Genomic DNA, 21,403 nt, shown 5'->3' on the forward strand with positions numbered 1-21,403 from the left:
GACAACCATATGTCAGGAGTGCTCTGGTGGTCTTTCCTGCTTGGCAGGGGGTTGGACTCGATGGCCCTTGTGGTCTCTTCCAACTCTATGATTCTGTGATCCCAAAGGTCACGTGTCTGCGGTAGGCAAAAAATGGGCGGGGTTACAGATGTAAACATTGCTGTTTCACAGAACGGTAGAGTGGGGAGGGACCGGGGGCGTCTCACCCATAGAGGCGGGTGGCGCAGGGCGCCAAGTTCTGGAGGGCGCCAGGGAAGAGGCAGAGGCTGGATGTGGCGCCTCCCAACATCAGCTTACTGCCATCGCCCGCCTCCGCCATGTTGTGCCGAAGCAGCGCTGCACACGGAGCTTCTGCCTGCCGTGGCCACCACGGCACGAAGTGGCCAGCTTGAGCTGGGAACTGCTGCGTCCAGCCTCCGCCTCTTCCCTGCCGGGGGGGCCGCCCTCCAGCCGCTGCCCGCCTCCTCCAGCCCTGCAAAGCTGGGTGCGTCGCTGGCAGCGCCGTCCTCCCTAAAAAAGGTCAGCAACTCTGGGAAATGGTGGGGGGGGGGTCTTTGCACAGCGCCAGAGAGGTTTAAGACGGCCCTGGGATGTCCCTGCAAGGGTCATCTCGTCCAGTCCCCTGTCCAGTAGGGAGGGACCGCCTCTCCCGATGTGCCCTGCGGAGGACCTTAATGTCCATAAATAGCAACACCCTAGTGGTCCCGGGCCCTAGGGAAGTCAGATTAGCCTCAACCAGGGACAGGGCCTTCGCAGCACTGGCTCCGGCCTGGTGGAATGCTTTGTCTCATGAGACCAGGGCCCTGCAGGATCTGATTTCTTTCCGCAGGGCCTGTAAGACAGAGTTGTTCCGCCTGGCCTTTGGCTTGGAGCCAATTTGATTCCCTCCCCCTCTTCTTTTTTCCTTTCTCCTTCTGTGATGGAACTCTTATTTGGGGACTTCCCTGGCTTTTTTCTGGCCCACGTAGGACCAGTTTGGATAGTTGGCCTTTGGTGAAGATTTGACGTTTTAATCCCCAAAAAGTTTTTGATCTGAGTTTCTACTGAAATGAGGCTGCATTTTAATGTTGTACTTAATCTTCTTTTAAAGTTGTATTTTAATCAGTTGTTTTTACCTGGTGTTAGCCGCCCTGAGCCCGGTCTTGGCTGGGGAGGGCGGGGTATCAATAAAATGTATTATTATTATTATTATTATTATTATTAATATATTCCACAGCTGGGAAGTCTTGTCTGCTGCTGTTACAATGTGGTTTAGGCGTTGCTTTTCTAGAAACAGCAGTCTTTCCTTTCTCTTCAGGTCGGCCTCTTCGCTCCCAGCATTGTGGGCCTCACTGAGGAACTTGACCTGCTCCAAGAGAGGCTGAACTACTGGCAAGCCAGAGGAAGCTAGCGGCACGATGCTTGAGAAGGCCGAAGCGTTCCACGCAGAGCCCATGCAGACTGCCTGGAGCTCCTTCCTGCCACCCCATCAAGAACGGGGCAGGCCCTCAGCATATCTAACGCAGACCTGGTGCATCCCGCTTTCCAAGAAGAGACAGCAGTTGCAATATGCACATTTCAGAGATTCGCAGAATCGTCGAGTTGGAAGAGACTCCAAGGGTCATCCAGGCCAACCCCCTGCAATTTTCACAGAGCTCCATTTGGAAATCTTTACCCATTTGGGAGAAAACTGATGGACTCAGGCTACGGGATTGATGTCTGTGGCTGGACAACCGCGCCCCGATTCATCGGAAGTGTCTGTTCTGGAGTTGCCCAGCTCAGCAAACAGATCTTATTGACCCATCTGCGGGTCTGTCCTGAATTTATACTCGCCCCAAATGTTCTGTTTTGATTGCAAAGGGACGTGGGGCTTAATATCGCTGCGATATTGGGTGCCTGCCATCAGGTGTTTGCTTTGTCTTTTTTTAAAAAAACTAAAAAACTTATTAAAGCCGCATACATTTATGTGGCTCCCCCCAAAGAATCTTGGGAAATGTAGTTTGTCAGGTGCGCTAAAGATCACCAACTACGGTTCCCAGGATTCTTTGAGAGAAGTCATGTGCCTTAAATGTGTGACGTGTCATTGATCCAGATTAAATTTGGTGGGTGGGGGGCAGCGGGGAATAACATGGGCTGCTGGCATTCTGATGTTGCTGTCACGATGCCCTCCCCAAAAGGCCTGAATGCTTGAGCAGCAACCATCCCATAATAAACACCTACCTGGAAGTGCCTGGTAGCCCAGAGTGGGCTGACCAGCTCTGTGTAATCTGCTTTACTCTCTCTGACTCCTAGAACCCACTAAGGGGTATTGACCTATATGTTCCCAAAATGTCCATTTCTCGTAACACTTAAAATGTGGGGTAGCCAATACAGTTCCCTCCAGATGTTGGAGGGCTTCGGCTCTCGCTGTCATGCCTAACCACTGGTTGCACTGGCTGCTGCAGCTGCAAGGGGGCTTGGAGATCAACAACAGCTTGAGAGCACCACAGGAGGCAGTGATGGCCCCTAGCCCAGATGGCTTTAAAAGAGGATTAGACACGTTCATGGAGAAGGAGAGAGTGATCGAGGGCTACTAGCCAGGAAATAGGGATGCAGGTGGTGCTGTGGGTTAAACCACAGAGCCTAGGACTTGCCGATCAGAAGGTCGGCGGTTCGAATCCCCGCGACAGGATGAGCTCCCGTTGCTCAGTCCCTGCTCCTGCCAACCTAGCAGTTCGAAAGCACGTCAAAGTGCAAGTAGATAAATAGGTACCACTCCAGCGGGAAGGTAAACGGTGTTTCCGTGCGCTGCTGTGGTTCACCAGAAGTGGCTTAGTCATGCTGGCCACATGACCCGGAAGCTGTACGCCGGCTTCCTCGGCCAATAAAGCGAGATGAGCGCTGCAACCCCAGAGTCGACCACAACTGGACCTAATGGTCAGGGAAGGGATCCCTTTACCTTTTCCTTTAGTAGCCAGGATGGCTATGCTCTGCCTCTGTAGTTGGAGGAAGAAATGCCTCTGAACCCCAGTTGCTGGAGACCACAGGAGGGGGCAATGCTATTGTGCTTAAATCCAGCGTGTGGGTTCCTTGGGGGCATCTGGTTGTGAGAACAGGATTCTGAACTAGGTGAGTCCCCTTGGCCTCATCCAGAAGACTCTTGCACAGAATATCTGCTTCGTCCAGGCATATTTGCAAGCGTCAGGCTGCCCACGAGAAATTGGCTAGTGGACCAGCACCTCCTTCAGTCCCTAGACTGCAGTGTTAGGCGTGAGCTTTCCTTTGCAGTTTGTGAAAAACCAAACAACAACCCTGGAGTATTAGAATCTTGCTCGTCTTTGTAGGGGAACAGAAGTGAAATGTTGTTGTTCCTCCTCTATCAGAGATGGTGGGGTGACTTTTCCTTTTCAACTGTTGCCGAGTAATCAATATTTTGATGCTTTGGGATCCAGTGCTGAGCGGGCCCCAACCTCATTAGATCTGCACCCACAAGGCTGCAACAAGGGATTGCAAATAAGTTTGAACAAACTTTGGAAAGTGAAATGTTCAGGAGGTTTCTCCAAGGATTCTCCCGACAGCAGATTTTTCTTTCCTGCCAAGCTGAGCAATAAATCTAATGGCCTCATAGCTCTGGACAGAACTGATGGGAAGCTTTATAATTATTATTAAACTGGGAAATCATGCTTTCGCAATCTGTAAACCAGATTTTCTGGCCAGTTCTGGGGTACATACACACCCCAGTTCTTCTTTAGCACTTTCTGTGGTCATTTCCGCAGTCACTTTTTTAAAAATAAATGTTTGGTGTGGAAGATAAGAGGTGCCAAAACAGATGTTCAGAGAAGCTTTTTTTTAAAAAATATAGCAATTATTGAGAAATGGCATGTTATGTATGTGAGAGAAATCCCATCCCCTGCCTCTAGCCTGCTTACTGGCCTGAGATATTGCCCTGTGGTTAAATAAAGGGACCACCCTGGTTGCAAACAGGACAATGAATTAAAAAAGAGCTGGTCTGCTCCAACAAATTATTGTCCCCTAGGCAGAAATGGTGGAATTTTCTGCTGTGTGTACTGTTCAGAAATGAAAGAACACGGTACAGCTGTGTGCATGTATTGGAGAGTCCTCTAAAGGGCTTTATCCCAAAATCACAGAATTGTAGAGTTGGAAGAGACTCCAAGGCCCATTCTAGTCCAATTCTCTGCGATGCAGGAATCACAGATAAAACATCCATGACAGAGGGTCACCCAACCTCTGCTTAAAAACCTCCAAGGAAGGAGAGTTTGCCACCTTCCAAGGGAGTCCGTTCCACTGTAAAACAGTTGCTGCTGCTGCCACTCCATACTCAAGAATAGGTTTCCCCGAGGCTTGTTAAAAAACAGGAGCCCCCCCCCACCCTGGAAATTCATTAACAGTGTTCGTCAGGCAGCATTCAATGTTGCTTCATATGTCTGGTATCTATAAATCATCAAAGCGGAGTCCTTCGGTACGCCGTTGCCTGGGTACGCCGAAATGCGATGCTGGTACTTAGGAACTTAATACATCTCTCCATCCATTTCTGTATATTATGTTTGCACTGTCTTGTTGTCGTGTTCCTTCAATGTGTTTTTCCCCCTCGCTAACAGGAGAAAATCCATAGTGGGAAAGTATTTCCATTTAAGATATATGGTTTTTGTGTTTTTTTCCTTTTGCCCCCAAGCAAAGGGGGTTAAAATGCTGCTGTTACATATTTGCTGTTAAATGTTTCCATTTCCACTTTGTAAGCTTTGGTCCAGAAGCCTTTTAGAGCTAATGGGGAAACAAGCAGTTTTAAGCTAAAGAACAATTTCAAATAAATAAATAAGTACCTTGTGAATACAATTCTGCAGGTAATTGTAAATAGATTTGCTCCCAGGGACATTTGTAAGTTGGAGGAAAAGCGTCCCCCTCCCCATCCTTTGGCTACAAACTGTCCTACAGCTGTTTTAAGGGGATAATATATGGTCAGGGCTTGTGACACTGCAACCTTCTCTCCTTAAACAGACACGAGATTAAAAGAAAGAAAAGAACCTCCTTTACGTATCCCAAATGCTGAGGAAAAAACAACACTGGACTGTTGCATTCACAAGCCCTGTTTGTGGACTTCCCAGAAGCACCTGGTTTTCTGCTGCTGGGGAAAATATATTTGTTTGTCGATTCATTTATTTATTTACGGCATTTGCCACTGGGATTTTCAGCCCAAAAGCCTCCCAAGAGTGGTTTACGCACTATCAATTGAAACAAGAGTCCCCGGTGCCCACAGGCTTATAATCTTTTAAAAACAAAACATAACTACGACATACAAGGGTAAAAGGCCATGGAGGGAAGAGGAAAAACGAAAATCAGGCCAACTGGCAAATAAACAGTTCACAGGTGCCTAGTGGAGCTCGTCTTTCTGCAAAGCTGATGGGATGAGCCTTCTGCTCCCGACCGCTCTCCCTGAGACAGCCTCATGGCTGCTCTTAAATTCGTCTTCAGCTTCATGTAATTCCGTTCTGTCATTGCTACTACCACCCAGAAAGATAAACTGGAAGCATCATTCTGATACGGCGGATAAAATATGTGTGTGTGTTTCCAGACTGTCACTGTTTGTTGGCGGGAATCAATCACATATTTTCAAATCCAGGTTGCACAATTAGGGGATGATGGTAAGCTCTGCAGTAACAAGCCCGCCTCCCTAAAAGAGCGAACTTTTGAGGGAATTGAAAGAGATGGGAAATACACTGCAAAATTGTGGGATGACATCTGCTTCGACACATCATCTAACCTCCCTGCAAAAACATCGGAATGAATCCTTTATAAATAGCCAATGTCGTCTAATCTCCCTGCAAAGAAGCCAGGATGAATTCTTAGTAAATATGTCATATGGAAGATCCTCACTCCTATTTTTCCATCTGTTGTATGTCCCTAGAATCAGGACACCCCCCCCCCCCCGCACAGGAAGGTGTGACTCACCTTAGGCCAGGCATGTCCAAAGTCCGTTTCAGGGGCCTAATCCAGCCCGCCGGTCGGTTCAATCCAGCCCCTGTGGCAGTTTATTTCTTGGGATAAAATCCTAAAAAAAACAACCCCTCAACAACTTCAATCCTAAAAAGCTCAATAACTTTGGGGTAAAATCATAAAGAAAGCTCAGCAACTTCAATCGTAAAAAAAGGTCAACAAATTTGGTCGGCCCTCACGGCCCTTCACTTCATCAAATCTGGCCCTCTTTGAAAAAAGTTTGGACATCTCTGCCTCAGACCCAAATATGTCCCATTTGTGAAAGCACATCACCATGAGCTCCTTGGAGAAAAAGGTGGGGTAAAAATGCGAAGAAGAAGAAAATGGAAGTGGGAGTGCGTTTTGAGACTAGCCTTCTGCACAAAAGGCAAAACTCACCATGAGGACTAGAATCTTGTGTTTTTCAATGGGACTGCAACACGGCAAACATTTTAAAGCCCATAGCTCCATAGCTGTCAACTTTTCCCTTTTCTTGCGAGGAATCCTATTTGGAATAGGGGAATTTCCCTTAAAAAAAGGGAAATATTGACAGCTATGCATAGCTCCCTCAAAGTTATCTTGGGAACTGTAGTTTGTAAAGGGTGCTGGGAATTGTAGCTCTGCAAGGGGCAAACTAAACTTGCCAAGATTTGGGGTGGATGGAAATTCGTGCTTTAAATGTATGGTGTGCGAACAGCCCAATTGGTTGAGCCACTGCATATGTGCATATTGTTGTTGTTTAGCTGTTTAGTCGTGTCCGACTCTTCGTGACCCCCTGGACCAGAGCACGCCAGGCACTCCTGTCTTCCACTGCCTCCCGCAGTTTGGTCAAACTCATGCTGGTAGCTTCAAGAACACTGTCCAAACATCTCGTTCTCTGTCGTCCCCTTCTCCTTGGGCCCTCCATCTTTCCCAACATCAGGGTCTTTTCCAGAGAGTCTTCTCTTCTCATGAGGTGGCCAGAGTCTTGGAGCCTCAGCTTCAGGATCTGTCCTTCCAGTGAGCACTCAGGGCTGATTTCCTTAAGAATGGAGAGGTTTGATCTTCTTGCAGTCCATGGGACTCTCCAGAGTCTCCTCCAGCACCAGAATTCAAAAGCATCAATTCTTCGGCGATCAGCCTTCTTTATGGTCCAGCTTTCACTTCCATACATCACTACTGGGAAAACCAGAGCTTTAACTATACGGACCTTTGTTGGCAAGGTGATGTCTCTGCTTTTTAAGATGCTGTCTAGGTTTGTCATCGCCTTTCTCCCAAGAAGCAGGCATCTTTTAATTTTGTGGCTGCTGTCATGCTCTGCAGTGATCATGAAGCCCAAGAAAGTAAAATCCCTCACTGCCTCCATTTCTTCCCTTTCTATCTGCCAGGAGGTGATGGGACCAGTGGCCATGATCTTAGCTTTTTTGATGTTGAGCTTCAAACCATATTTCGCGCTCTCCTCTTTCACCCTCATTAAAAGGTATATGTGCATATACTGTATCCCAAATTCACCCTCCTGCTAAATCTGGGGGAAACAGAGTCCTGTCTTTTTCGAATGCTGGAGAGCAAGTGACCCAATCAGGAGGGAGGGGAGGGACGAGGTGGAGCTACGCCGACGCTGATTTGCCCGCGTTTTTGGCCTTTTTCTCTCTTGCGCGCAAGGAGCGCCGCTTTCTCTCCCTCGCCGTGTGTTTTGTATTGGGAGGGAATGGACACGCCACGCTCGGGATGGTACCGGAAGTGACGTCCCCAACCAACCGCCATTTCGACCTTATCGCTTCCTGTTGCGTACAATTAACGTACGACACTGCGTACTATACTCCAAATACAGTACTGTATATGGAATATAGTAACAGTCGCAAAACTAACAATTTCTGAGGAGAAAACCCTGAGGTGAAAAAACAAATGACATTCACACACACAAATATATATATGTGTGTGTGTGTGTGTATATATATATATATATATATATATATATATATATATATATATATATATATATAATATATATAATATGTGTTATAACATACATCTTATTACGACACGATATTAGAATTACCTCATAGTGTGCTTTTTCCGTTAGAACCTTCTTACGTACCGCCACTTCCGCCCGCCCTCTTTCAAAATGGCGGCGCCGCTTTCACCTTAACACGGCCGGACCGTTTAAACTTGACGAGGGCCGAGCTGCTTTTTCCACAACGTCACGTCCGGTTCCCCGCCCTCTTTAACTGCCCGCTCCTAAGATGGCCGACAGCGCCTCAGGGTCGCCGGTAGTACGCGCCGCTTCCGGTGGGCGGGGCGGCGCCGGCAGTGGCTCCTGGGAGGCCGTCGTGCTTTGAGGCGTTGGGGTCGCGAGGTGGTTGGAAAGTGGCGCCAAGATGGCGGCTGGGCCCATCTCTGAGAGGAACCAAGGTGAGGGCTGGGGCTGGGGGGGGGGGGCAGGTCCCGGCAGCTCCCTCTTCTCCAGGGCGGAGGCTGTTGAAGTGGGGGACTATTATGGGTTGGAGCCCCCCCCCCAAAAAAAACCTCCCCTCCCCTCTTGGCGTGGCAGGACCATTGGCTTTGCATAGGGAGGGATTAATGCTCTAGTAGTAGTAGTAATAATAATAATAATAATAATAATCAGTAGTAGTAGCAGATGCTAATTATTATTGCTAACAGTACAGTCTCTATATAGGGGGAGCTTCCCCGTTTTGGAAGTGGGTGGGTGAAGTTAAAGCTGTTCTTTAGCAACAGAGGCTAATTACAATTAATAATAAAGATTTCAGCTGTGCGTGAGGCTATATTTATCATCACACTTACTGTCAGGCCAGTCTACATTGGGGTAGCGTCCCCATTTTGCATGGCGTGGGTGACATTAAAGGCCCCATTATTATTATTATTATTACTACTTGTTGTTGTTTAGTTGTTTAGTCGTGTCCGCCTCTTCGTGACCCCCTGGACCAGAGCACGCCAGACACTCCTGTCTTCCACTGCCTCCCGCAGTTTGGTCAAACTCATGCTGGTAGCTTCAAGAACACCATCCAACCATCTCATTCTCTGTCGTCCCCTTTTCCTTGTGCCCTCCATCTTTCCCAACATCAGGGTCTTTTCCAGGGAGTCCTCTCTTCTCATGAGGTGGCCAAAGTCTTGGAGCCTCAGCTTCACGATCTGTCCCTCCAGTGAGCACTCAGGGCTGATTTCCTTCAGAATGGAGAGGTTTGATCTTCTTGAAGTCCATGGGACTCTCAAGAGTCTCCTCCAGCACCATAATTCAAAAGCATCAATTCTTCGGCGATCAGCCTTCTTTATGGTCCAGCTCTCACTTCCATACATCACTACTGGGAAAACCAGAGCTTTTACTATACGGACCTTTGTTGGCAAGGTGATGTCTCTGCTTTTTAAGATGTTGTCTAGGTTTGCCATCGCCTTTCTCCCAAGGAGCAGGCGTCTTTTAATTTCGTGGCTGCTGTCACCATCTGCACTGATCATGGAGCCCAAGAAAGTAAAATCTCTCACTGCCTCCATTTCTTCCCCTTCTATTTGCCAGGAGGTGATGGGACCAGTGGCCATGATCTTCGTTTTTTTGATGTTGAGCTTCAGACCATATTTTGCGCTCTCCTCTTTCACCCTCATTAAAAGGTTCTTTAATTCCTCTTCACTTTCTGCCATCAAGGTTGTGTCATCTGCATATCTGAGGTTGTTGATATTTCTTCCGGCAATCTTAATTCCGGCTTGGGATTCATCCAGCCCAGCCTTTCGCATGATGAATTCTGCATATAAGTTAAATAAGCAGGGAGACAATATACAGCCTTGCCGTACTCCTTTCCCAATTTGGAACCTATCAGTTGTTCCATATCCAGTTCTAACTGTAGCTTCTTGTCCCACATAGAGATTTCGCAGGAGACAGATGAGGTGATCAGGCACTCCCATTTCTTTAAGAACTTGCCATAGTTTGCTGTGGTCAACACAGTCAAAGGCTTTTGCATAGTCAATGAAGCAGAAGTAGATGTCTTTCTGGAACTCTCTAGCTTTCTCCATAATCCAGCGCATGTTTGCAATTTGGTCTCTGGTTCCTCTGCCTCTTCTAAATCCAGCTTGCACTTCTGGGAGTTCTCGGTCCACATACTGCTTGAGCCTTCATTATTACTACTACTACCGCTTAAATAATAATAGAGCCTTCATTATTACTACTACTACCGCTTTTAATAATAAAAACAAAAGTAGCTTTTAAGCGGGATTATTACTACTACTACCGCTTAAAAGCTACTTTTGTTTTTATTATTAAATTTAAGCTGCTATTTTCATTTGCAGTAGTGGATGCTAATTATTGCTAATAATTCGGCTTTTGCAAGTGCAGATAGGTGTCTACTGAAATGTTATCAAGTTGCAACTAACTTCAGGCGTACTTGACGTGACAATCAGCGTACATGTCTAGCTTATATGTCCATGAACTGCATAGGCCAGTTGGAAGGGATCCAGGGGTCATCTAGTCCAACCCCCCCTGTAGTGCATTTGTTTAGATGAGTTGGTGGAGAGATCTCTGAAGAGCCTGCTCTCTCTGTCCATGCAACTGATGTGTGTGTCTCTTTCCGTTCCAGATGCCACTGTGTACGTTGGAGGCCTGGACGAAAAGGTCAGCGAACCTCTCCTATGGGAGCTGTTCCTCCAGGCAGGTCCGGTCGTCAACACCCACATGCCCAAAGACAGAGTCACTGGCCAGCATCAAGGTAAGTGATGCCAAGAGCATGTTGTTTTGGAGGGAGCACATTTGTCAGCGGGTGTAACATGGCACCCTCCACGTTGTTGGACTCCAGTTCCCGTCTGTTGTCAGCCAGGATGGCCAACCTGAGCCATAAATCTTCCTTTGGCTTTGCTCATGAGCCAGCGATGGTCCCATCTATCTTGCAGCAAAGTCCAGTTCACTCATGTGCATAAGAATTGTCTTCTTGGGGTGTGTGTGTGAATAGTCAGTAATTTCTGTGCATATAAGGTGCACCTTTTCCCGAGTCAGACCCATTTGCCCATCTAGCTCAGTGTTGTCTACACTGACTGGCAGCAGCTCTCCAGTATTTCAGGCAGAGGTTCTCTCCCAACCCTACCATGAGATGCCACTGGGAGTTGAACCCGGGACGTTCTGCATGTAGGTTTGCTTATTTAATTAGCTTTTCTTAACGCACCCTTTAAAAAGGCCCCTGTGGGCTGCAACAACAAAATAAGTCATTATAAAACAAATGAAACACTTGTAACCTTGAAACAAGGAAAGGACAAAAACGATTCTAAATATACAAAAACAATATGTGCATTTAAAAACAATTATAATGTAAAAGTGGTTGTGGTTTAAAGCAGTCACATGCCTTCCTTCCATGATATTTATCCCAGGTCGCTTACAGTGCAAACTGAAACAAGCAAATAACCCCTCTCCCCCACCCAGCAAAGCAGTGGCTCCCGAATCTTTTGGGACCACCACCCCCTGGTTCCGTAAACTTATCCCAGGTGCCCCCTACCTTATTAAAAGCATTATTTAGAATAGCGGTTTGCATGTCACACCGAGGAAGATAATAACACAATAAAATTCAGAGCTCTTACGATTAATTGCACGCTTACTGAAAACCCAATGAAAACTATTTAGTTTAATTAACTGGGACTGGTTATAAGGAACATACGACTCCCTTGCTAGAACAGATCCACTGGTCTGTTTCTGGACGCAATTCAAAGTGCTGCGTATGACCTATAAAGCCCTGCATGTCCTGGGTCTCTGAAAGACCACAATTCCTCATGCCTGGGTTTTGAGATCTTTGGGGGAGACCCTTCTCTCAATACTGCCACCCTGACAGCTGGGGACATGGGAAAGGGTTTTCTTGGTGGTGGCTGCTCCCAGACTTTGGACCTCCCGTCCTCCTTGTCTTTTCTCAAGGAGGTGAAGAACCTGTTCCAACAGGCTTTGGGGAATTGACTGCTTTTAATGAAAGGGCTGGTGCTGGGCTGCTTTTATTGTAATTATTTGTATGTTTTAAACATATTTTGTATATGTACATAGTTTGAATTCTATCAATGCTTACCGGTAACTGTTTTTAAAAGATGGTTCTCTCCCCCCCCCCCCAATGCTTTTAGCAATCCTTGGTTTTTTTATCTGTGAACCAACTAGATTCCCATCAGGAAAAGAGACTGAGTATAAATATAACAGCAGCAGCAATAATGATAATAATAATTCAACAAAACTGATGAACTTGATCCAGTGGTACCAGCTTCTTAAATGATTTATACCTCTAGCACCTCCCTGCCATCCCCTTGGCCCCTTCGGGTCACCTTTCCCCAGGTAATCCCACCAACATCTTTGGGAACCACTTTGTAAAGGGACAGTGAGTTGCCATCTGCTCTCAGCAGATGCATTAAACCTAGTGGCTAGCTTGGGTTCCATTAATTTCATTGGGTCTGCTCTTGAGTTGAACTTGGACGTCTACAATCCTCATACACAAACACTGCGTTGTGTTCTTTTAAGCTAGGGTTGCCATATGTCCAGGATTGTCTGGAAATGTCGAAAATCCGGCAGTGCCATATTTGCCCAATTTTCCATAAAACCAGCTCAAAAATGGCATATAATTTTTGCTCCAAAAGCTCAACAGCTTTGCTAAAAAAAAACCCCTCTACAATCTGTCCAGATTTTCACTGTTTGGCAACCCTATTTTATTATTTTTTTAAAAATTCATTTTTATTAAATTTTCCACTTTAACAATCCAATCAAATCACATTAAATATTCCAAATTATACATATACATATCAAGTAATCTGAATATTCTGCCAAATTATAAATTTTAATAGGACTTCCCAGGCTTCAAGTTCTGATCATCTCATACTTCTACTGCTTTTCATAGTCACTTCCGATGGTTTCCTCTAATTCTTTCTGTTGTTAACCTTCTTTCTTTCGCAGCCTCTGAGTTGTTCCCACAAGCGAGTTAAAACAAACAACGATGTGTTTCTGTGTGGATTTTATGTCTATGATTCCCCTCTATCAGTTCACAGCATCTCCTCACACATTGTTGTTTCTGCCAAATCAATCCAAAGGTCTTTTCGCTGCTGGCAGCTGCCATCTTCCCTCAGTTCCGATAAAATTACTGAGCAGACGCTTAGACTTAAAAAAAAAATATATTTAATCATTTTTTCAATACAGACAACAACAACAAAAAACATATACAACAAAAACCACAATAGCACTAATAACACAATTTAACAATTCAGATTTGAGTACTGATATACCCATAACTACACCTTTTTAACAATTTTTCCCCACCTCTCCTCCCCCTACTTCCCACCACTGTCCGCCTAATTGCTTAAGTATTCCTTCCAGATTTCTTCATATTTATCCATTCTTAATTTGCGTCGATATGTGATTCGTTCGTAAGTAACTAGACGCTTAGACTTGATTTCATGGCAACCCTATTTTGAGCGTCTTTCTCATCCGTCTCCTTCCAGGCTATGGGTTTGTGGAGTTCCTTAGCGAGGAGGATGCCGACTACGCCATCAAGATCATGAACATGATCAAGCTGTATGGGAAGCCAATCCGGGTGAACAAGGCCTCGGCCCACAACAAGAACCTGGACGTGGGCGCCAACATCTTCATCGGCAACCTGGACCCAGAGATTGACGAGAAGCTCCTCTACGACACGTTCAGCGCCTTCGGGGTCATCCTCCAGACCCCCAAGATCATGCGCGACCCGGACACGGGAAACTCCAAGGGGTACGCCTTCATCAACTTTGCCAGCTTCGACGCCTCCGACGCCGCCATCGAGGCCATGAACGGACAGTACCTGTGCAACCGCCCCATCACCGTCTCCTACGCCTTCAAGAAGGACTCCAAGGGCGAGAGGCACGGCTCGGCGGCCGAGCGCCTCCTGGCCGCCCAGAACCCCCTCTCGCAGGCCGACCGGCCCCACCAGCTCTTCGCCGACGCCCCTCCTCCGCCCTCAGTGCCCACCCCGGTTGTCACCACCTTGGGGCCAGGCGTCACCCCGCCAGGTATGCAGCCCCCTCTTTTCCTTTCGATATTCTAAACTGGCTGGTGTTTTTCAATTTAGGTCTCTCTCTCCCCAATCCCTCTCCCTGTGTCTCTGTCTCATGGGTTTCGAGAGTATTGAGAGTTGGCTGGTAGCCATGATGGCAATGTTCTTCCTCCACAGGCAGTAGTAATAACAATAATGATAATGATAATAATAATAAATAACTTTATTTATACCCCGTCCTCCCCCGCCAGAGCTGGGCTCAGGGCAGCTAACATCAATAAAATTTCAGTAAAAACATAATAAGAAAAAAAAAAGAAAAAGAAAGAAACAATTTAAAATACAGGTTAAAAAGCAAAGTAGTGATTCAGAAGAGCTGGAAACCACTGGGGGAAGAACGCTCTTCAGCTCAGTTCCTGCTTGTGGGCTTCCCATTGTGGTCGTCCACTGCCAGGTTGGGATGCAGGTCTGCTCTAGCAGCCAGGCTCTTCTGATGTCCTTATGGAGCCTCCAGATCCACAGGCAGTCTCGACTCCTAGGCCCTTAGGGGTATTTGGACCCTGTAAGAACAGGAGGCTGGACTAAATGGACTACTCACCTGATCCAGCAGCCAGGCTCTACTTACCGAATTAAAGAAAGTCACAGAGGGTAATGCTATCAGTGGCTGGTTGCTGGAAACTGGAAGAGGGAAGAGTGCTGTTGTGATTCAGTCCTGCTTGCCAGCTTCCCTTTGGGCTAGAAAAATTCAACCTGTGCTGCTGATAGAAGTAGTGCGACTCACGCAACACGTTGGTGATTGATATACACAGAATAATAATTATACATTCTTTATCAACCTTCTCGTGGGACGCGGGTGGCGCTGTGGGTAAAAGCCTCAGCGCCTAGGGCTTGCCGATCGAAAGGTCGGCGGTTCGAATCCCCGCGGCGGGGTGCGCTCCCGCTGTTCGGTCCCAGCGCCTGCCAACCTAGCAGTTCGAAAGCACCCCCGGGTGCAAGTAGATAAATAGGTACCGCTTACCAGCGGGAAGGTAAACGGCGTTCCGTGTGCTGCGCTGGCTCGCCAGATGCAGCTTTGTCACGCTGGCCACCTGACCCGGAAGTGTCTCCGGACAGCGCTGGCCCCCGGCCTATAGAGTGAGATGGGCGCACAAACCCCAGAGTCTGTCAAGACTGGCCCGTTCGGGCAGGGGTACCTTTACCTTTACCTTTATCAACCTTCTCAGAAAAATACAAAACATTAAACACAGCCACAGAGACCTGCGAACTACCCAGCCTAAGATGAACTTATAATGTGTGGTTTCAATAGATTTTTCAAATGCTTAACTCAGTCTTTTAGATAAGTTCATGAAGATACCAACAAAAGGTTAAGTTCGGTGTTATTCACAATACCGAGAGATGCTAGTGGAGTTGTAGATAGATGTTAATGAAGTTGTAGATGACAGGGTGCCGGCATTTTGCACCTGTTTCGCCCTGGCAGTCCAAGCTTTTACTGGGGCTTGCAGGTAGCACACTCCCAAAGGATACAGTATTATCTTGGGAGTTGAACATCTCATCAGGGGTATTAAGAATATCACCGAACTTGCCTTTTGTTGGTATCTTCATGGGAGACACCTGGACCCCAACTCACATAACCTCTGACTATTGGTCACATTGCTTAGATGCAAGGTAATGGGAGTTGATGTCCCTCTCCCTTGAGGTCAAGCTTCAGTTGATCAGTTGGGTGGTAGGCTTCGCTTTAACTGGCAGGGCCGAGGCTCAAGGGCGCACCAGTTTTCTGTTGTTCTGGTGGTTTGCTGTTGTAGCTGTGCGCCTGGGTAGATCTCAAAGGAAGATGCAGGGCAGATGGAAGAAGGGACTTCTGTGGAACCCATATCTGCAGGAGGCAGTGATGACCACCAACACGAATGGCTTTAAAAGAGGATCGCACAAATTCATGGAGCAGGAGAAGGCTTGCAATGGCTTCTAGCACAAGGACTCTGCTCTGTCTCCACTGCTCCTGTGGTTTCCAGCTTCTTGAATGCCAGTTGCTGGAGACCACAGGAGAAGAGAGAATGCTCTGCTCAGGTCCTGCTACTGGGTTTCCAAAATGGGCATCTGCTTGGTCACTGTGAAACAGGGGTGCGAACTTGAATAAAATACTGCGGGGGCCCAGGTAAGCCCTGCCCCGCAGAATCAATCACACACCCATCTGAATGCGAATGTCCACCAACTTTGTGGGGGCCCAGCCCCACAAATATTTTATTGTTGGCTCCTATGCTGTGAAAACAGGGTGCTCGATTAGATGGGCCTTTGGCCTGATCCAGCCAACTGTTCTTACGCTCTTATGAACATTCCTTTTAACAGAGTGGGATCTTTGTTGTATGGAATTTCAGGGTTTCTCTTCCTTCAGTATCTTTTACAGTTCTCTTTTCCACCCTGCACAGGCATCCCGCCACCTGGGTCGTTCCCTCCGCCAGTGCCGCCACCGGGAGCCATGCCCCCCGGGATGCCGCCAGCCATGCCGCCCCCACCCATGCCGCCTGGTGCCGGTGCCCCAGGACCGCCTTCCGGAGGTGCTCCTGGAGGGGCACACCCTCCCCACCCGCATCCTTTCCCTCCAGGTGGGATGCATCCAGGTACGTTTTGCCTTTGGGGGCAACTCTTCCTCCCTCTCTCTGCAAAATAACCACAACACCCTCAGTTGCAGTGGACCTCTGCCTTCCTCTTAGGGCACTTACTATTTTCAATTCAACTAAACAATTTTTATACTGCTTACTGTAGTCTCTAAGCAATTTAACAATGTACAACACAACCGTACCTTCGTTTTCGAACAGCTTAGTTCCCGAACGTTTTGGCTCCCGAATGTTGCAAAACCGGAAGTGACTGTTCTGGTTTGTGAACTATTTTTGGAAGCCGAATGTCCGACGGGGCTTCTGATTGGCTGCAGGAACTTCCCGCAGCCAATCAGAAGCCACAGTTTGGTTTTTGAACGTTTTGGAAGTCGAAGGGACTTCTGTAACGGATTTCATTCGACTTCCAAGGTACAGTGGTACCTAGGGTTACATAAGCTTCAGGTTACAGACTCCACTATCCCAGAAATAGTACTTCGGGTTAAGAATTTTGCTTCCGGATGAGAACAGAAATCGTGCTCCGGCGGCGCAGCGGCAGCAGGAGGCCCCATTAGCTAAAGTGGTGCTTCAGGTTAAGAACAGTTTCAGGTTAAGAACGGACCTCCGGAACTAATTAAGTACGTAACCAGAGGTACCACTGTACGACTGTATAAAGAATACAATCCGATTAAAATCATAAAACCAGACTTCAGTTAAAATTGCTTGCTGGAGTAAAATCTTCATTGGGCACTGGAATGTCAGGAGGGAGCGGGCTTGTCTGACCTATGGAACTCACTTCCAGCTGAGGTCCAACAGGCCCTTTACCTGCTGAACTTCTGGTGCCCAGCGGGGGCTTTTTATTTCCTCATTTTATTCCCTTTTTATTTTTTGGAACTGGGCCCTTGATATTGACTGCAGCACAGCACCTGGGTCATGGGGAACCACTAACAGCGACTTCCCTGGGGACCTTAGCGATTGAGCAGGGATATGAGGGGTCGGGCAGTCCCTGAGGCACCCCGGAGCCAAGGGTCTTGTAAGATGTGCAAAGGTGTGTCTGGCACCCTCACTGCACAGCTTTTAGCAAATGCTGAAGGCTTACCTCTTGACCGTGGTTCCTGGCGCTTGAGTTTTCAGAACCCATCTTATTTTTGCAATTGCAAGTACAGTGGTGCCCCACAAGACGAATGCCTCGCAAGACGGAAAACTCGCTAGACGAAAGAGTTTTCTGTTTTGGAGGTGCTTCGCAAAACGGAATCCGATCAGCAGATAAGCCGCTAATAGCGCTAATCCGCTAATCCGTCAATGGGCTTGCTTCGCAAGGCGAAAAAACCGCTAGACGAAGAGAATCACAGAACGGATTCTTTTCGTCTTGCGAGGCACCACTGTACAGTCATACCTTGGGTTACAGACGCTTCAGGTTGCGCGTTTTCAGGTTGTGCACTGAGCCAAACCCAGAAGTACCGGAACGGGTTACTTCTGGGTTTTGGTGCACGTGCAGAAGCGCTGAATCGCGACCCGCGTGTGTGCAGACGCAGCGCTGCGGGTTGCGAACGTGCCTCCCGCACGGATCACGATTGCATCCCGAGCGTCCACTGTAGTTTCAAACTTAACGTTGTGTTTTGATGTTGCACCTGCCCTGGGATCTTAGGGTGGAGGGTAGATAACAAATAACGCTACTGCGAATACTCACTACTAACGTCTGCACCTGCCTTTCCAGGAATGCCACAGATGCAAGTACATCACGGGATGCCCGGGATGGGCCCTCATCACCCAGGACCGCCGGGGGCAGGAGGCCAGCCACCCCCTCGCCCTCCCCCAGGCATGCCCCACCCTGGCCCCCCGCCCATGGGCATGCCGCCCCGGGGCCCTCACTTTGGATCGCCGATGGGTAAGTGCCGACAAGCCTTGGGGCGGTTAGGATCCTTCCAAGTTTCTCTTTTTGTTTAGTACAGAAACTCCTTTGGGAGGTGAATCTTTTCAGCTGGTTTCTTCCTTATGCCCTGTTCTTTCATTTGCATGAAGTGGAATTACAGATCTCAAATACAGTGGTGCCCCGCAAGACGAATGCCTCGCAAGACGGAAAACTCGCTAGACGAAAGAGTTTTCCGTTTTGGAGGTGCTTCGCAAAACGAATTTCCTATGGGCTTGCTTTGCAAGACGACAATGTCTTGCGAGTTCCTGCTGGTTTTTTTCCCTCCCCCCCTTTTTCTAAGCCGCTAAGCTGTTTATCAGCTGATCCGATCAGCAGATAAGCCACTAAAAGCCGCTAATAGCGCTAATCTGCTAATCCGTCAATGGGCTTGCTTCGCAAGACGATAAAACCGCTAGACGAAGAGAATCACAGAACGGATTCTTTTCGTCTTGCGAGGCACCACTGTACAGACAAGTGTGTGTGTGTGGGGGGGAGGGTTAAATCTTTCCTGCTTCTTTTGGCGGGGGCACTTGCTTGTTCTGTGCTGTCCCTTGTTTCTCCCGGGCTGTTGTCTAATCCAGATACCTCCTCTTCTTCCTCCACCAGGTCATCCCGGCCCCATGCCCCCACACGGGATGCGTGGGCCGCCTCCCTTGATGCCACCCCACGGATACAATGGGCCCCCTCGGCCCCCGCCCTACGGCTACCAGCGCATCCCTCTCCCCCCTCGGCCCACCCAGAGACCCATGGTGCCGCCCCGGGGGCCCATGCGGGGGCCCATGCCCCCCTAGGCAAGACAGCCCGACCACAGGCCGTCGTAAGAAAAGGATCTTCCTTCCTTCCTTCCACGGATTCCTCAGATTTATCACTTACTTTCTTTTCTCTCCGGACAAACATTCCAGCGTTTCGTGTTTTTGCTTTCCCTGCGTGAAAAGAGGCTGCCCACCAACTTGGCAGTGTTGAGGGTCTTTGCTTATCCTTCATGTTACTAATATTTTTTTAGCTCCATTGCCTCCTGGAAGACAGAACAGGGTTTTAACGTTATTTTTTTTATTACTGTTGTTACAATTCCTCTTTGTGACACCCAACTTAGCCATGTGATTTGCAAATAAAAGTCTGGGAAGATGCTCCTAATATTATTATTTTTTAGAAAAAGAAAAAATAACAGTGCTCCTTCTACCAGCACCCACCCATCCTTAGGGCTCCAGCTGGTTATTTTTAGGCTTCTGTGGTGGATTTTCTCTTAATTAACCACACCAGTTGTGATCTCTAAGCTTTACTTGGTAAAAAACAACAACAGCTGCTGGGGAACCCACAAAAGTGGAGTCTAGAGGCCTATGCATCACACAGGCTTCTAGAGAGGCATTCAGCTACCTTACATTTACACATGTATAGGAATTAAGTCACATTCTCAGAGGAAAAGCGGGTATTATCTGATCTGGATGCCTGATTCAGCAAGATGAACAGGATGTCGGCTCTTTTTCCTGTGCAAATTTGCATGACACACTTTAAAGACAGTCTGAGTAAGCAGATTCTCTTTACCAATACCCTTTCACACCTTTTTTTTTTAACATCTCTTCACATGTAGGCTGTCTTATGAAAGATATACTATAATTCCCACCACACCTACAAAGGTACAACAGGGTGCCAGGCACTGTCTACAAATGCCTTCGGGGCTATGTGCAGTCTGTCATAGGTGGTTGGCTGTGGGGTTCAGCATTTTGGCACCCTAATCCTTAATGCTGATTTTATTCTGGGTGTGTTCGGTGAAAAATTGCTTCACCTCCAAAACCTGCAGCTTAGGGGTGTGAGTATTTTTGTTGGGGGGCCTTTATTCATCCTACCTCTCTTTTAAATCAGAACCAGTGAAGGTGGTGAATGTCCTGTGTGAGTGCCTGGAGGCGGTTGGAGGATGGATAGCTGCTAACAGATTGAGGTTGAATCCTGACAAGACAGAAGTACTATTCTTGGGGGACAGGAGACTGGTGGGTGTGGAGGACTCCCTGGCCCTGAATGGGGTAACTGTGCCCCTGAAGGACCAGGTGCGCAGCCTGGGAGTCATTTTGGAATCACAGCTGTCCATGGAGGTGCAGGTTAATTCTGTGTCCAGGGCGGCTGTCTACCAGCTCCACCTGGTATGCAGGCTGAGACCCTCCCTGCCCGCGTACTGTCTCGCCAGAGTGGTGCATGCTCTAGTTATCTCCCGCTTGGACTACTGCAATGTGCTCTACGTGGGGCTACCTTTGAAGGTGACCTGGAAACTGCAATTAATCCAGAATGCGGCAGCTAGACTGTTGACTGGGAGTGGCCGCCGGGACCACATAACACTGGTCCTGAAAGATCTGCATTGGCTCCCAGTACGTTTCTGAGCACAATTCAAAGTGTTGGTGCTGACCTTTAAAGCCCTAAACGGCGTCAGCCCAGTATACCCGAAGGAGCATCTCCACCCCCATCATTCAGCCCAGACACTGAGGTCCAGCATCGAGGGCCTTCTGGCGGTTCTCTCATTGCGAGAACTGAGGTTACAGGGAACCAGGCAGAGGGCCTTCTCGGTGGTGGTGCCCGCCCTGTGAAACGCCCTCCCATCAGATGTCAAGGAAATAAGCAGCTATCTTATTTTTAAAAGACTTCTGAAGGCAGCCCTGTTTAGGGAAGTTTTTAATATTTAATGCTGTATTGTTTTTAACACTTGATGGGGGCCGCCCAGAGTGGCTGGGGAAACACAGCCAGATGGGTGGGGTATAAATTATTATTATTATTATTATTACTACTATTATTATTATTATTATTATTATTATTATTATTATTATTATTATTAATTACTATTCACCCTGCCAAAAAAGGCTCCCAGACTAGCTGGCGTGGGAAGCTGCCTTGCACTGAGTCAGATCATTGGTCCATATACCTCAGGATTGTCTGCACTAACTGGCAGCCGCTTTCCAGGGCTTTCAGGCAGAGTTGTTGCCCAGCGCTACTCAGAGATGCCATTGGGGGATTGA

The 21,403-nt window shown here is 47.8% G+C and overlaps 2 protein-coding genes and 1 long non-coding RNA gene across 4 annotated transcripts in view; 2 read left to right on the forward strand and 1 right to left on the reverse strand.

Moving 5' to 3' along the window:
* MTMR11 (myotubularin related protein 11) overlaps positions 1 to 4,812 on the forward strand; it is a 40,552-nt gene extending 35,740 nt beyond the window's left edge. Inside the window, exon 17 of the mRNA XM_082202160.1 lies at positions 1,298 to 4,812. Coding sequence (XP_082058286.1) covers positions 1,298 to 1,390 — 93 coding nt within the window. The 3' untranslated portion in view covers positions 1,391 to 4,812. The remainder of the gene's footprint in view (positions 1 to 1,297) is intronic.
* Positions 1,912 to 8,090, reverse strand: LOC309520714. 2 transcript variants are annotated; one of them, XR_014214330.1, is made up of 3 exons: positions 8,027 to 8,090; positions 5,926 to 6,025; positions 1,912 to 5,795 (listed from the first exon to the last, which is right to left on the reverse strand). It is a non-coding gene; the product is annotated as an uncharacterized lncRNA (long non-coding RNA). The 2 variants fall into 2 exon arrangements; XR_014214331.1 differs by having other exon boundaries at positions 7,988 to 8,090.
* A 91-nt stretch (positions 8,091 to 8,181) lies between these two features.
* On the forward strand, positions 8,182 to 19,531 carry SF3B4 (splicing factor 3b subunit 4). The gene is made up of 6 exons (XM_082202381.1): positions 8,182 to 8,340; positions 10,509 to 10,637; positions 13,381 to 13,923; positions 16,328 to 16,519; positions 18,210 to 18,380; positions 19,011 to 19,531. The coding sequence occupies exons 1-6, from the start codon at positions 8,307 to 8,309 to the stop codon at positions 19,193 to 19,195; spliced, it is 1,254 nt and encodes a 417-aa protein (XP_082058507.1). The 5' UTR covers positions 8,182 to 8,306; the 3' UTR covers positions 19,196 to 19,531.
* Positions 19,532 to 21,403: the final 1,872 nt, after the last annotated feature.

The sequence above is a fragment of the Podarcis vaucheri genome (genome assembly GCF_965113315.1).
Source record: "Podarcis vaucheri genome assembly, chromosome: 16".
Lineage (NCBI taxonomy): Eukaryota > Metazoa > Chordata > Lepidosauria > Squamata > Lacertidae > Podarcis > Podarcis vaucheri.